Raw genomic sequence first — 15,214 nt, 5'->3', positions numbered from 1 at the left:
TTCTCATTTTAAGAGTTTTGGCTAAAAATGTTTTTTTTTTAAAAAAAGAAAGGATCAATTGTAAGCTATAGCTTAATGTACATTGAGAGAGTTTTGTTTACCGTAAGATGAAAGAATCATACCCTAGTTTAAGATAATATCTGGAAATTTATCTCTTACTCATTCTGTAAGATTCAGCTCTGGTGTTCCCTTAGAAACTGTTCCAGCACTTGGTCAAACTGTCTCAGTTGTCTTCTTGTTGTTCAGTCGCTGAGTCATGTCCGACTCTTTGCAGCCCCATGGACTGCAACATGCTGGGCTTTCCTGTCCTTCACCATCTCCCAGAGCTTGCTCAAACTCATGTCCCCTGAATTGGTGATACCATCCAACCATCTCGTCCTCTGTTGTCCCCTTCTCCTCCTGCCTTCAGTCTTTCACAGCATCAGGGCCTTTTCTAACGAGTGAACTCTTCATATCACGTGGCCAAAGCATTGGAGCTTCAGTTTCAGTATCAGTCATCCCAATGAATATTCAAGGTTGATTTCCTTTAGGAGTGACTGAACTCCTTGCAGTCTAAGGGATTCTGAAGAGTCTTCTCCAATACCACAATTTGAAAGCACCAGTTCTTTGGCACTCAGCCTTCTTTATGGTCTAACTCTCACATCCATACATGACTACTGGAAAAACCATAGCTCTGACTAGATGGGCCTTTGTCAGCAAAGTAATGTCTATGTTTTTTAATATGCTGTCTAGGATGGTCATAGCTTTTCTTCCAGGGAGCAAGCATCTTTCAATTTCACGGCTGCAGTCACCATCTGCAGTGATTTTGGAGCCCAAGAAGATAAAGTCTGTCACTGTTTACAGTGTTTCCCCATTGATTTACCATGAAGTGATGGGACCAAATGCCATGATCTTCGTTTTTGAATGTTGAGTTTTAAGCCAGCTTTTTCACTCTCCTTTTTCACCTTCCTCTTCACTTTCTGCCATAAGGGTGGTATCATTTGCATATTGAAGGTTACTGATGTTTCTCTTGGCAATCTTGATTCCAGCTTGTGCTTCATCCAGCCTGGCGTTTCACATGATATTGTGCTGTCAAGATGTTATTATCATAACAATTAGAATATTATAATGAATATTCTATTTAAATGTTGTACCCTTCAGATTTTAAAGTCTATGACCATGTGTTACTTATCTTTGAATCGCCAACTCTTGTCAAGGACTTGGCAATGGAAAGTTTTCAAAGCATGTTTCATTAGACTATGTAACTTTCAAAATTTTTTTCTCTTATCTTTTTATAGATCTTTCTGTATCTGTATTTTGTATTTATTTCTTCCACTATAATGCCTATAATACCTTTTAATTGCACTAATTCTTTTTCGCATGTATGACCTTCCTACTAAACAACATACCTAAGGACTTCCCTGGTCATCCAGTGGTTGAGACTTCATGCTTCCACTTCAGGGTAAATGGGTTCAGGCCCTGGTCAGGAAACTAAGATCCTGCATGCCACTTGGAACAACCAAAATAAGAAAAAAAATCCCACATACCCATATTACAATTTTTGTACTAGCATCTAGCACAGTGCCTATCATTTATTCATTGAATAGTCAATCATCTGTGAGTAACCAGCCATTATTCTAAACTCATAGAATACCAGTGAAAAAGACTTATCTTGACATTAGACAGTAAACTAATAAATAAAGAACATTATTTATTATATTAATTATTAAGATGAAGAAATAAGGTGATGTAATAAAGTGACTGTTGAATATGAAGTGTCATTAGATAGCATACTTAAGGACAGAGTCAAGAAGTAAAACTACAACCTTTATATATGGTGTTTCTTAAAACTATATATTGACTAAATCTTCAAAGCGAGAGGGGATTTTAAGAATAACAGAATCAAGACTTCATTTTACAGATTGTTTTACAGATAAAGTGTGACTTGGAGGTATTAGAAAATATGTAATTTGTCTTTCTGTTGGTAAATTGATTTGGGTAACTTTTATATTCTTTATACCTCACTGGAATTCCTCTTGAGATGTAAATGGCTCTCTGACACCAAGGACTAGAATGGTGTTTTACTAATTACAAAAATGATAAAAAGGAGGGCAGAGCTCTTCAGTAGGAGAAAGCTACTAAGTAGGTTATAAAACAGTGATAACAATAGAGAAAGTGCTACAAGGAGACTTGTACTATCCAAGCAAAGGAATCAAGAATCTCATATGAACATTAAAAATTTTGTTCCTGATTTTTCTAAGATATTCATGATAGAAAATCTAAATGTACAGAAAAGTCCAGAGTAGAAAATTATAACTAAGCCCTTACCCCAGAAGTAGCCAGTATTAGCCAGTATTGATTATTTTCCTTATACAAGTATGTTTCTCCCTTTTTCCTCTCCTTTTTTTTTTTCCCACAAAATTGAGGTCATTGTTCATATTTTTTACATTTGAGATAACCAGGAAGGTAAAAAGAAAGGCACAAAGAATAACAAACATTCATGTAATTTTCTACTAAATAAAAATTTTTTGGTTATGTAAACTTCAAATTTTTAATCTTTTAAAGAAATCTACAGATAAATTCTTAAGTTTATATTCAATCCACAGTCCCAGATGCAATTAATATGGTATATTTTAATGTTTATATCACACTTTTTAAAAAAGTATATTTGAGGTTTTCTTTTAACATACATAAATGGAATCCATATGATTGTTACAATTGAATATAAATTTATGGAAATTGCCTTATTCACTGAACACTAGGTTTTCCAGTTCTGTTCATGCTGATACATATATACCTAATTTATTCATAAGTGTTAAGCTTGAATTCTCACTGAACACACCTATATAATCAGCGCCCAGTTCAAGAAACAGAACGTTAATTACTAGCATTCCTGAACTCCTTCTGATGTCTGTCTTTGCCTCTTTTGCTCAACATTATTTATGAAATTATCCACTTTGTTCTGCATAGTTGTAGTCTACTCTTTCTCATTGGTATGCATTTTGTTTCCTTAAATCAATTAAACTTTTAAAATTTATCCATTAACTATTGATGGGCCTTTGAGTAGTTTCCAGTTTGTGTCTCTGTCAACATATAGACACAAAAGTGATGCTATCAAGATTCTAGTATATAATTTTGTGAAAATATATATGTACTTCAGTTTGGTATGTGTCTGAGATTTGCTGCATCATAGGGTATGTATATGTTCAGCTTTAATAATAGTGACATGAACACTTTTCCAAAGCATTATATAAAATTACGCTCCCACCAACAGTGAATGAGAATTCAGGTTACTCTGCCTCCTTGACAACATTTGATATTTTCTCTCTTTTTCATTTTAGGCATCAAGTTGTCATATTAACTCACTGTGGTTTAATTTGCACTTCTGTGATTATTAGTGAAGTTTTCATGTATTTATTGGTCATTTAGATATTCTCTTTTGTGATACACTTTAATATTTAGTATTCATACTTAACTGTTTTTCTAATAAAATCTAAAGATACTCATTGCCTCTATTAGATAAGGAAGGACCTTAGCAATTTTTAAAATTACTATTGTTCCCTTGCTTATTGATTATATGCCTTTTGAGCAAGTTACTTAACCTCATTTTTGCCTCATCTGTTTCCTCATCTCCAAAGTGGGGAAATAGAGCTGTTGTGAGAATTAAATGAGTTAATATAAACACTTTGAGTAGTGCCAAATACTGTTATATATATTTGCTCTATAAGTAATATGTTGTTATTACTGTTGTTATTCATGAAAGGGAATATATCAAGGGGACAGAATAGAGTCCAGAAATAGACTGACACTAATATAGCTAATTGATTTTTTCAAGTGTACAACAGCAACTCTATGAAGAAAGCGTAGTCTTCAACAAATGGTGTTGAAACCACTGGATATGCATATGCAAGAAAAAAAAAAAGACCTTGACCCCTATTTCACACCTTATGCAAAAATTAATTCAAAATGAATCAGAAATTAAATGTAAAACATAAAACTGAAAATATTTTATAGGAAAACATAGAAGAAAAACTTTGTTACCTGGATTAGATACTGTGCTCTTAGAGAAGGACCCATAGCACAAGTCATAAAAAAAATTGATAAATTGGTTTCACTAAAATTTAAGTTTTGCTTTGTGAAAAACACTATTAAGAGAATTGAGAAGACAGTACACAGCTGGGAGAAAATATTTGCAAACCACACATCTGACCAATAACCTGTATCCAAAATACATAAAGAATTCTAAAAATCTGCCAAGATTTGAACAAAAACTTCACTGAAGAAGATATGAATGGCAAATAAGTATGTGGAAGGATGTTCAGCATAACTGACTAAGGAAATGCAAATTAAAACCATAGTAGGATACCATTGTGTATCTATTAGAATGGCTGAAATGAAACTGACAATACCAAGTGGTTGCAATGATACAGAGCATGTGAAACTGTTGTATAACACAGTAGGAAAGCAGAGCAGAATGGCCACTTTGGAAAGCAATCTCATAGTTTCTTATAAATTTGAATATATACTTGCTACTGAATTCAAAATTTATGTTCAAACAAGCACCTGTATGCAAGTATATAGTATGCCTTATTCCTAACAACCCTGAACTGGAGATAACCAGATGTCTCTCTGCTGGGGAATATACTGTGGTCCATCTATAAAATAGACTGTTCAGTTCAGTTCAGTTCAGTTCAGTCGCTCAGTCGTGTCCGACTCTTTGTGACCCCATGAATTGCAGCACGCCAGGCCTCCCTGTCCATCACCAACTCCCGGAGTTCACTCAAACTCATGTTCATCAAGTCGGTGATGCCATCCAGCCATCTCATCTTCTGTCATCCCCTTCTCCTCCTGCCCCCAATTCCTCCCAGCATCAGAGTCTTTTCCAATGAGTCAACTCTTCGCGTGAGGTGGCCAAAGTACTGGAGTTTCAGCTTTAGCATCATTCCTTCCAAAGAACACCCTGATGGCAGAAAGTGAAGAGGAACTAAAAAGCCTCTTGATGAAAGTGAAAGAGCAGAGTGAAAAATTTGGCTTAAAACTCAACATTCAGAAAACTAAGATCATGGCATCTGGTCCCATCACTTCATGGAAAATAGATGGGGAAACAGTGGAAACAGTGTCAGACTTTATTTTGGGGGGCTCCAAAATCACTGCAGATGGTGATTACAGTCATGAAATTAAAAGACGCTTACTCCTTGGAAGGAATGTTATGATCAACCTAGATAGCATATTATAAAGCAGAGACATTACTTTGCCAACAAAGGTCCGTCTAGTCAAGGCTATGGTTTTTCCAGTGGTCATGTATGGATGTGAGAGTTGGACTGTGAAGAAAGCTGAGTGCTGAAGAATTGATGCTTTTGAACTGTGGTGTTGGAGAAGACTCTTGAGAGTCCCTTGGACTGCAAGGAGATCCAACCAGTCCATTCTAAAGGAGATAAGTCCTGGGTGTTCTTTGGAAGGAATGATGCTAAGATGGAACGTTAGAAATAAAAAGAAACTACTGATACATGCCACAACATGGATGAATCTCGAATGCAGTGGTGGCAGTTTAGTTCCTAAGTCATATTCCACTCTTGAGACCCCATGGACTGTATGTAGCCCACTAAGCTCCTCTGTGCATAGTATTTTCTAGGCAAAAGCACTGGAGTGGGTTGTCATTTCCCTCTCCAGGGGATCTTCCCCACCCAGGAATGGAACACAGGTCTCCTGGATAGTAGGCAGATTTTTTACTGTCTAAGCTACGTGGAGGAGAAGGCAATGGCAACCCACTCCAAGTACTCTTGCCTGGAAAATCCCATGGATGGAGGAACCTGGTAGGCTGAGGTCCATGGGGTCGCTGAGGGTCGGATATGAGTGAGCGACTTCACTTTCACTTTTCACTTTAATGCATTGGAAAAGGAAATGGCAACCCACTCCAGTGTTCTTGCCTGGAGAATCCCAGGGATGCGGGAGCCTGGTGGGTGCCGTCTATGGGGTCGCACAGAGTCGGACACGACTGAAGTGACTTAGCAGCAGCAAGCTACATGGAAGCCCCTCGAGTACATTATGCTAAGTTTAAAAAGCTAGACTATTTCAGTTTATATGAAATTCTGGAAAAGGCAAAAGTATAACGATAGAGAATACTGCTGCTGCTGCTGCATCGCTTCAGTCGTGTCTGACTCTGTGCGACCCCATAGATGGCAGCCCACCAGGCTCCTCCATCCATGGGACTCTCCAGGCAAGAGTACTGGAGTGGGGTGCCATTGCCTTCTCCAATGCATGAAAGTGAAAAGTGAAAGTGAAGTCGCTCGGTCATATCCGACCCTCAGCGACCCCATGGACCACAGCCTACCAGGTTCCTCCATCCATGGGACTCTCCAGGCAAGGCTGCTGGAGTTGGGTGCCATTGCCTTCTCAGATAACAATAGAGAATAAGGATGGAAAATAATCAGTAGTTGCCAGCAGTTTGTTCTTGACCTCTAAGAGGCTGTTCAAGGAAATATTTTCGGGTGAGAGAAGTTTTCTGTAACTGGGTTGTGATGGTGATTAAACACTTTTTATATTTGTCAAAACTTACAGAATTGCATGCACACAGTGAATTTTACTATGTGTAAATTGAAAAAAATTTTTAGAAGAAACCTTCTTAAGCTGTATCTCTGAATATTGCTTCCCTTCTACTTCTTTATTTTCTCTTTGGGGACCCCTGTTAATTTTTTATTTTTTAATTAATTTATTTTTTATTGAAGGATAATTGCTTTACAGAATTTTGCTGTTTTCTGTCATACCTCAACATGAATCAGTCATAGGTATACATATATCCCCTCCCTTTTGAAACTCCCTCCCATTTCCCTCCCCACCCAACCATCCTAGGTTGATACAGAGACCCTGTTTGAGTTTCTTGAGCCATATAGCAAATTCCCATTGGCTATCTATTTTACATATGGTAATGTAAGTTTCTATGTTACTTTTTCCAAGTTCTATGCTGTATGTTCTTCATCTTTTCTGTCTCATAATTTATCATATTTTTCACTTTTTTGATGTAATTGGATGGACTCTCAGTATTACCTTTCATTTCATTAATTCTTTGTGTTTAAAGAAGAGTTTATTCCATCTTAAAATGTTTAATTTTATAAATTCCAGGATTCTTCCTTGGTCCTTTTTTGAGTTAGTCATTCACTCTGCCAGAGGATGACTTGGTCTAGTTATTGTTTTACTGATTTTCTTTGCTTCTTCTAGTTAATTCCTCTTCCAGATCTCAGAGCTTAGATGCCTGTGGTTGAAGCTACTAATTATCATCTATATAGCTTTTCTTCTTTTGTCCATAGAAATATTTATCTTATATTTGAGAATAACTGTATCTTTTAAGTTTTTTTTAATATGGGTTTTATCTACTTGCTTTTATCATTTAATACTATCTGATATTTCCTTATACCACTATACCCATAATTCTCAACTGAGGGTAACTCTGCCCCTCAATACATTTGATATCTTTGGCACAATGCACAGGACAGTCCCTCAGACAAAGTATCTGATCCAAAATATCTATACTTTTTGCATATGTAACACCATCATAATTTAATTGACTCCCTATATGGGTATTGGGGGGGTTGTGTTTTTTTTCCAATATTATATCACTTTTATAAATAGTCTTATGTAACTTTTTTACACCGTTAATGAATCCCCAAATGTAGATATTTCTGAATCCAAAGAAAACTAAGATTTGAGAGGCACTATCTAGGAAGTTGAAAATTACTTAGAAAACAAAGTCTTTATCATGTCTTTCCCATAGTGGAACTTATACATTCACACATAAAGATCTTCTATTAGTTTTACTTTTAAACTCCTTCCTCCACCCCAAATATACTGCTAAGTTGTCTTGCATGCGTGCATACTCAGTCACTTCAGTCGTGTCCAACTCTTTACAGCCCTATGGACTGCAGCCTGCGAGGCTCCTCTGTCCATAGGATTCTCCAGGCAATAATACAGGAGTGAGTTGCCATGCGCTCCTTCAGTAAGTTGTCTTAAGGTCCTTCAAATTCTATACAGCCTTCCTTGCTTTATGCTTACGTAGCAGATTTCAGAATCTTAATGAATGCTTTACCAACCTAACCGTAAATATATCATACTTTCTTTAATCTTAATTCTTTTTAGTACAGACCAGTATTAAGATGTTTGGTAGCAGGGATATGATAATAGATAAGAACAGAGGACTGCTTTTAATTTGCTGCTTGACCTAACTTCACTTGCTTCTCTCACCTGGGCTTCAGTTTTATCATATGTAAAATGAAAGAGTTATATCATCTAATTCCCATAGGCTTTTCCACTTATAAACCAGTGATATATTATTATTTACATTGCTTTTATTTGGCTTTTGGCTATGACCCTTTACTGGGATAGAGATAAAATGTTTAAAGATTTCTAAGATCTTGAAAAATTCCTCATATTTGGCCTTTACTATCCTTATCTCTCTCCTGGTAGCGATTGATAATAAAAATCTTAAAATGGAAATTGTCTTATGTTGGAGAACTACAAAGAGTGGTGCTGGAAAAATAGCATAAAAATTTACAGCTGGATTGGAAAGGGAAAAAACTAGATAAGAAAAAAGGGGGTAACAGCTGTATAAAACAGCAACAACAACCTAGGTCTCAAATTTTAGCAGGGTCAAAGAAATGTGCCCTAGGGCCTAATCTTCATTAGCCCCCATGTAATTCTCAAACTCAGGATCTTGAAATTTATTAGAATTACACAGGACCAGAATTCAGGTCCCCTAAACTTCTAGTTAATATCTTAAACACTATACTATGTAACACCATTTGAAATATTATGACATTTAATTTTACTTATAAAATGAAGATACATGCATGAAATAATCTTTTATAATTTATTTGTATAGGTTTTTTTAACCACTTAACCTATTTTCTGGCTGCTGGTGCTGTTACTTTGGGAATTGGTTTCTTTGCTTTGGCATCAGCCTTGTGGTTCCTGATTTGCAAAAGAAGGTAAGATTTATTAGAGCATCTGACTTTTTTCTTTTAAAAATTTGATGAAAGATTTTCTCAAATGATATTAAACTTAAATAACTATAATGATATTTTATAATTTGACTGGGAAGAAAACTACTTGTTTAAAGTAGCCTGAGCAGAGAAGTCCTAGTACTATAATAGTCCGAGTAGTATAATAGCAATCTTCATGCATGAAATTTTTAAGGAATAATGAGATGTGTTTTATTCTGTAGAAGACATGGGTTTGAATTATAATAAAAGGCTAGAAATTTTTTTAAATTTTCGATTACTAATTTAGAGATTTAAAAAGTTACTGAAAGAAAAAGACTCTCTTCCTTTAGGAGATAACTTAAGAAAAGAGCTGACAGAATGTTCTGGTATGGTCTAAGTGTAGTCTTTTGCCAGAGATGGAAATAAGAAACTTGATACCTCAGTTCCTTTCACCCCTAAAATTTGGTGTTTTTCATTATTTAATTGGTTTGGTATTTGCTTTGGCTCATGTTAAAAAATGTAACCTTCCCACACACTCTTCCAGTATTTCCTATTTCAGCAAATGAATATATACTGTCTACTCACTTGCATAAGTCAGAAAACCAGAAATTATTCACTAATCCATTATTTCAACAAATATTTATTGGGTGCCCGCCATTGTTCAGGGTACTAAAGATCCAGCTGTGAACAAGTCAGGTAAGGTCCTTATTTCATAGACTTGCAGTGCCGCTGAGAGGAAACAAATTAACAAAGTGGTGGGGAGAATGTCTCTTCCAGTGAGTAATATTTAATCTGAGATTTGGCTTAAAAAAGGAGCCAGACATGTGATAACCCTGTGCAAGCGCTTTTCCCTATGCTAATGCGATAGTAAGTACTGGAATTTCAAGTGGGAATGATCTTGGTATTGTTCAGTAAACAGAAAGTGTGAATAGATCAAATGAGAGGGAAATAATGATGACATTAAAGAGGTAGACAGAGGTCAAATCACATAGAAGTTTGTAGGCAAGAACATGAAATTTAGGTTTTATTATTTCTGCCATCAGAAGGTTTTAAGCAAGAGAATGGCATTATTATCATTATCACAGCTAAAATCAGGTGTTTACTATATGCTATTCTAAGTGCTTTATATGTTCTTATCTCATTTAGACTTCATAGCAGCCCCATGAAGTTTCAGTAATATTATCCCCACTTTAAAGACTACAGTGCCACCTATAGATGATTTACATTTTAGTAACACTTAAAATTTGAGATACAGATTTTAAATATATAATGAGGAATTTCAACAAATATATTCCCATATAATCACAACCCCATTGAAGACTCAGAACTTTTCTATCATCCTGTAAGGATCTCTCATCCTCTTTTCCAGGTTTTATTCCCCACCTCCCACCCAGAAGCTGTCATTATTGTGATTTATCACCGTAGATAAATTTTACCCATTTTGAACTTTGTACAAACCTTTTACATTTGCTTTTTTCACTTAGCATAATATTTTTTAGATTCATTTATGTTGTTGAGTTTATCTTTTCCTTCTTTTCATTGTATAAATATATCTCAGTTTGCTTTTCCATTTTTCAGTTAATGGACATTTAGGTCATTTCCAATTTTTAGCTCTTAGGAATATGGCTGCTATGAACATTCTACTATAAATCTTTTTGTACACATGTTTTTAAGTTCTCTTGGGTAAATACCTAAGAATAGAGTTGCAGGATCATGTGATTAGCTTTATAAGAAACTGCTAACCAGTTCTCCAAGGTGGAATTACATTCCCATTCAGCAAGGTATGAGCGTTTTAATTCATATTTTTAAAAGATTTTTCTTACATCTCTCTGATTCTATATTTTAATGGAGTAAGAATAAAATCTGAGAGGCAAGTTAGGAGACTATTGCACAGTCCAGATTAAGGATGACAATGTCTTAGACACTGTCTAAGTGTCTAAGAGGATATGAAAAAAAAGAAGGAGTTGGATTTGGGATAATTTTATAGGTAAAGCTAGGAGGATGGATGGATTGTTGATGGATTGGATGAGGCAAGGAAAGATAAGTGAAATGGCAGAGATAATGCTAACGTCTACATTTTTACCATGAGTTAATCATGCCATTTACTGAGATGAGGAGGTAATGAGGGGGACAAATTGAGGGAATGGTGATAAACTAGGAGTTGTATTTTGAATGTAAATTTGAAAGCCTATGAGACATCCAAGTTAAAATGTTAAATAGACAGTTGGATATACAGGTATGAACTTCAGGAGAGAAGTCAGGGCTAAAGATTTAGGTTATCATTGTATGGAGGGTATATAAAGTCATACAACTGGATGAGACTAACCAGGGAGTAATTTTTGAAAGAGAAGACTGTATGACTGTTCTCTTCAACTCACCAACATTTAGAAAGCTAGAAAAAGAGCAAGAAGAATCAACAACATCTGAGAAGGAAAAGCAGAAAGGTGTGTGGTGTCAAGGAAGTCAGAATTAGAAAAAGTTTTAAGAAGGAGGCGATGACCCATGGTGGATTCATGTCAATGTATGGCAAAACCAATACAGTATTGTAAAGTAAAATAAAGTAAAAATAAAAATAAAATAAAATAAAATTCTTGGAAAAGGTACTAGATGGAAAAAAAAAGGAGGCGATGACCAGTTATGTTAAAGGAATTTAAGAAGCTGAGAAAATGAGGATAAAGAAATAATTTTTGGATTTAGCAGTAAAGAAGTTGTTGGTAGCCTTGACTAGGTTTGGTAGAGTGATGGGTTCAGAAACTTACTTTTGAGTAAAACCAGGAAGTGAGAAAATTGAAACAAATACATACAATCTTTTAAGAAGTATTTTTTGGGCAGTGGTGTGTAGAGGAGTTGCTAAAAGGGGCAGAAACTGGAAGAAAATGTGAGGTCAGGAAGAATTTTTTTTAAACATCTATTTTAAGAAATTATTTATTTATTTTTGGTTGCGCAGCGTCTTTGTTGCTGTGCTTGAGCTTTTTTCTAGTTGCCACTCTTGTTGCAGGGCACAGGCTCTAGGCACATATGCTTCAGTCGTTGCAGCTTATGGGCTCTAGAGCCTGGACTTAATAGCTGCGGTGCGTGGGCTTAGTTACTCTGCAGCATGTGGAATCTTCCCAGACCAGGGATCGAACCCATGTCCCCTGAATTGGCAGGCGGATTCCTATCCACTGTCCCACCAGAAAAGTCCAAGGAAGGATTGTTTTGTTCTTCCTCGAAACATGGAAAGCATGTTTGATATTTCCTCCTCTCTTTTGCACCCCTGCTAAACTTGAACCATCATGTTCTATTTATTTTTACCTCATAAATTGCTCAAATCTATCCATTTCTCTCTATTACCTTTGCCACCACCTTATCCCCCACATAGACTCCTGCAGTAGGAGTTATAACTGACCTTTACCTTCGCTACTGACATCATTTAATCTCTTCTCCACACTTCATCCAGATATTTTCCAAATGCAGATCTGATCAAATCACCCTACTTCCACCCCATTCCCACTGCGAAGGCCATCCCATTGCTTTTAGGATAAAGATAAAACAATATGACTTTTAAGGCCCTACATGGTCTCCCCGTGCATATTCTCAAATTTCATTTCCCACTTTCCCCCTTGCTTTCTATACTTCTGCTACACTGTCCTAATGTGGCCACTAGGTCTTTGTACTTGATATTCTCTCTGACTAGAATGTTCTTACTCCTACATCTCCCCTCCTCCACTCATTCTGTCTAATACTTGCTCCCATTTCTTCAGATGCCTAATCCAATCATTTCTTCCTCAGAAAAGCCTTCCCTGACCTTTCTAATCAGGTCGATTCCCTTTCTTATAGACACACAGAGTAGCAGGTAGTTTTCCTTGATAATACTTTCCATAGTTGTAATTTTTTCATTTTCTTGTGTTTCTTTTATTACTATCTGTCTTCGTTGCTAGTGTTTAAGCTCTATGAGCACAGTGACAGTTCCATGAGGGTAGTGGCTGTGCTTTTTCTACCCTGCCACTGTATATAACACCCAGCATAATGCCTGGCACATAGTCAGTACTCAGTATATATTTGTTAACTAAATTGAATTCAATAAGTGAATGGATTTTAATTGTTAATACTGTATTAAGTAATATAATATGATCTCTTGAATTAATTTAGAAAATTTCTAGTACCTCAGAAAAAAGAAATGGAAAAAAAATTTTAATTAAGTCTAGAATTACTATTAGAAACTACAGTCCTTTATACTTAAGTGTCTTCAATCAGCTGGAGTTTTACTTGCTATTTCATTATTTTAGAAATAATGTGGCTGCATGCATAAAGATCCCAGGTATTCTTCCCCTGTAAGTCATTAGTTTCAATTCAGTTTCCTTCTACTTATTTTTGCCAGTTCAGTTCAGTTCAGTCACTTAGTCATGTCTGATTCTTTGAGACCCCATGAATTGCAGCACACCAGGCCTCCCTGTCCATCACCAACACTTGGAGTTCACCCAAACTCATGTCCATCGAGTCAGTGATACCATCCAGCCATCTCATCCTCTGTCGTCCCCTTCTCCTCCTGCCCCCAATCCCTCCCAGCATCACAGTCTTCTCCAATGAGTCAACTCTTCACATGAGGTGGCCAAAGTATTGGAGTTTCAGCCTCAGCATCAGTCCTTCCAATGAACAACCAGGACTGATCTCCTTTAGAATGGACTGGTTGGATCTCCTTGCAGTCCAAGGGACTCTCAAGAGTCTTCAACACCACAGTTCAAAATCATCAATTCTTTGGTGCTCAGCTTTCTTCACAGTCCAACTTTCACATCCATACATGATCACTGGAAAAACCATTAGCCCATAGCCTTGACTAGATGGACCTTTGTTGGCAAAGTAATGTCTCTGCTTTTTAATATGCTATCTAGGTTGGTCATAACTTTCCTTTGAAGGAGTAAGCATCTTTTAATTTCATGGCTGCAATCACCATCTGCAGTGATTTTGGAGGCCAAAAAAATTAAGTCTGACACTGTTTCTACTGTTTCCCAATCTATTGTCAATATTATTAAATATAAAAATGGCCAATGAGTTTCATTCATTTAATTTCCTATGCCATTAAAGGCAGATCTATGAAAAGCCTAACTGACATTAAAGTTGATTATCTCACAGCCAAAGAGAGAAGATTATCAGAAACTAATGGTTGATCTTCAAACTGGAAATATTAACCCTGTGACGAAGTAGCTTAATTTATATTCTATGAACAAAATAGTGTTGTGAAATCAGTAACATATGAGAAGAGAATATATAAGTTGATTTGCACTTTTGAAAGTAAATATGTAATAATATATTCTGATTTTAAACCATTTATGTAGAACTGTTAGAAACAATTATTTTGTTTTATAATTCATGTTTACTAATGTTCTCTATAAAATATTTTTCAGAGAAATATTTCAAGACTCTAAATTTAAAGCAGTTGATGAGAAATGCAGACAAAGACCATCAAAGGCAAAGATTAAATCTCATCCTCAGTGTGTTTTTATTTCTCGTAATTTTCATACTGGAAGATTCCAATCACAGGTAGTGTGTAATATTTTATAGCAATCTTGTCAAATAATTTCTTGTGACACCATGTCATTAGCATTGTTGTCTTTATTTTAATTATCCTCTATTGTTTTTAAATTTGAGGGACAGTAACATCGAGCTAAATTTAAATTACCCAAACTAATTAGGGTTTGTATTATAGGAAATTGAAAGGCTAAGTGAAAATGTCTCCTGTAGTTGTTTCCTTATATTTCTAGCCTGAGAACCTGTATTCCCCATATTGCAGTTGTTATAGGCTTGAAGATAAAAGGCATAAGAAAAAAAAAGCAAAATTGCTAAGTCTATGAAAAGAAAGAGATTTGGAGATAAGAGGATACTCAGATAACCAAAAAATCCAGTCAAACCAACTAATTGAAATTAATTACAGTTTAACAAGGATTTATTAAGGCTTCATTACATTCTGAGCTCTTGGCCCTCCCTATGGTAAGATATGAACCCTACCATCAAAGTGCTAGTGTAGTACAAGTGGAAAAGACAGATGCATAATTAACTTTCTGTTGTATGGTATCAAAATAGTGTTGTACGGACAAAGTAAAACAAGGGAGACACCAGTAGAAATTTAAAACTATGGTATAGCTAAACAATGTTTGATTAATGTTTTTGGATTCTATGTCTAATATATTCTTCCTTTTTCTGTTGTACTTCTAAACCTCATCCAGATTGGTGCATATACTGATTATTCATTGTTTGTTTGTTTTTTATTATGTGGTGTTCTGTTA

At 35.7% G+C, this 15,214-nt stretch overlaps 1 protein-coding gene across 1 annotated transcript in view; it reads left to right on the top strand.

Annotated features, from left to right (window-relative positions):
* The window catches only part of C3H1orf185 (chromosome 3 C1orf185 homolog), a gene marked incomplete at its 5' end in the record, with an annotated part of 167,448 nt that overhangs the window by 121,405 nt on the left and 30,829 nt on the right, over nucleotides 1-15,214 (top strand). Inside the window, 2 exons of the mRNA XM_052638069.1 lie at nucleotides 8,852-8,957; nucleotides 14,336-14,471. Of these exons, the coding sequence (XP_052494029.1) occupies nucleotides 8,852-8,957; nucleotides 14,336-14,471 (242 nt within the window). The remainder of the gene's footprint in view (nucleotides 1-8,851; nucleotides 8,958-14,335; nucleotides 14,472-15,214) is intronic.

Source organism: Budorcas taxicolor, chromosome 3 (assembly GCF_023091745.1).
Source record: "Budorcas taxicolor isolate Tak-1 chromosome 3, Takin1.1, whole genome shotgun sequence".
In the NCBI taxonomy this organism is placed as follows: Eukaryota; Metazoa; Chordata; class Mammalia; order Artiodactyla; family Bovidae; genus Budorcas; species Budorcas taxicolor.
Note: the sequence above shows the minus strand (reverse complement) of the source record. Positions and strands in the feature narration are given on the sequence as shown.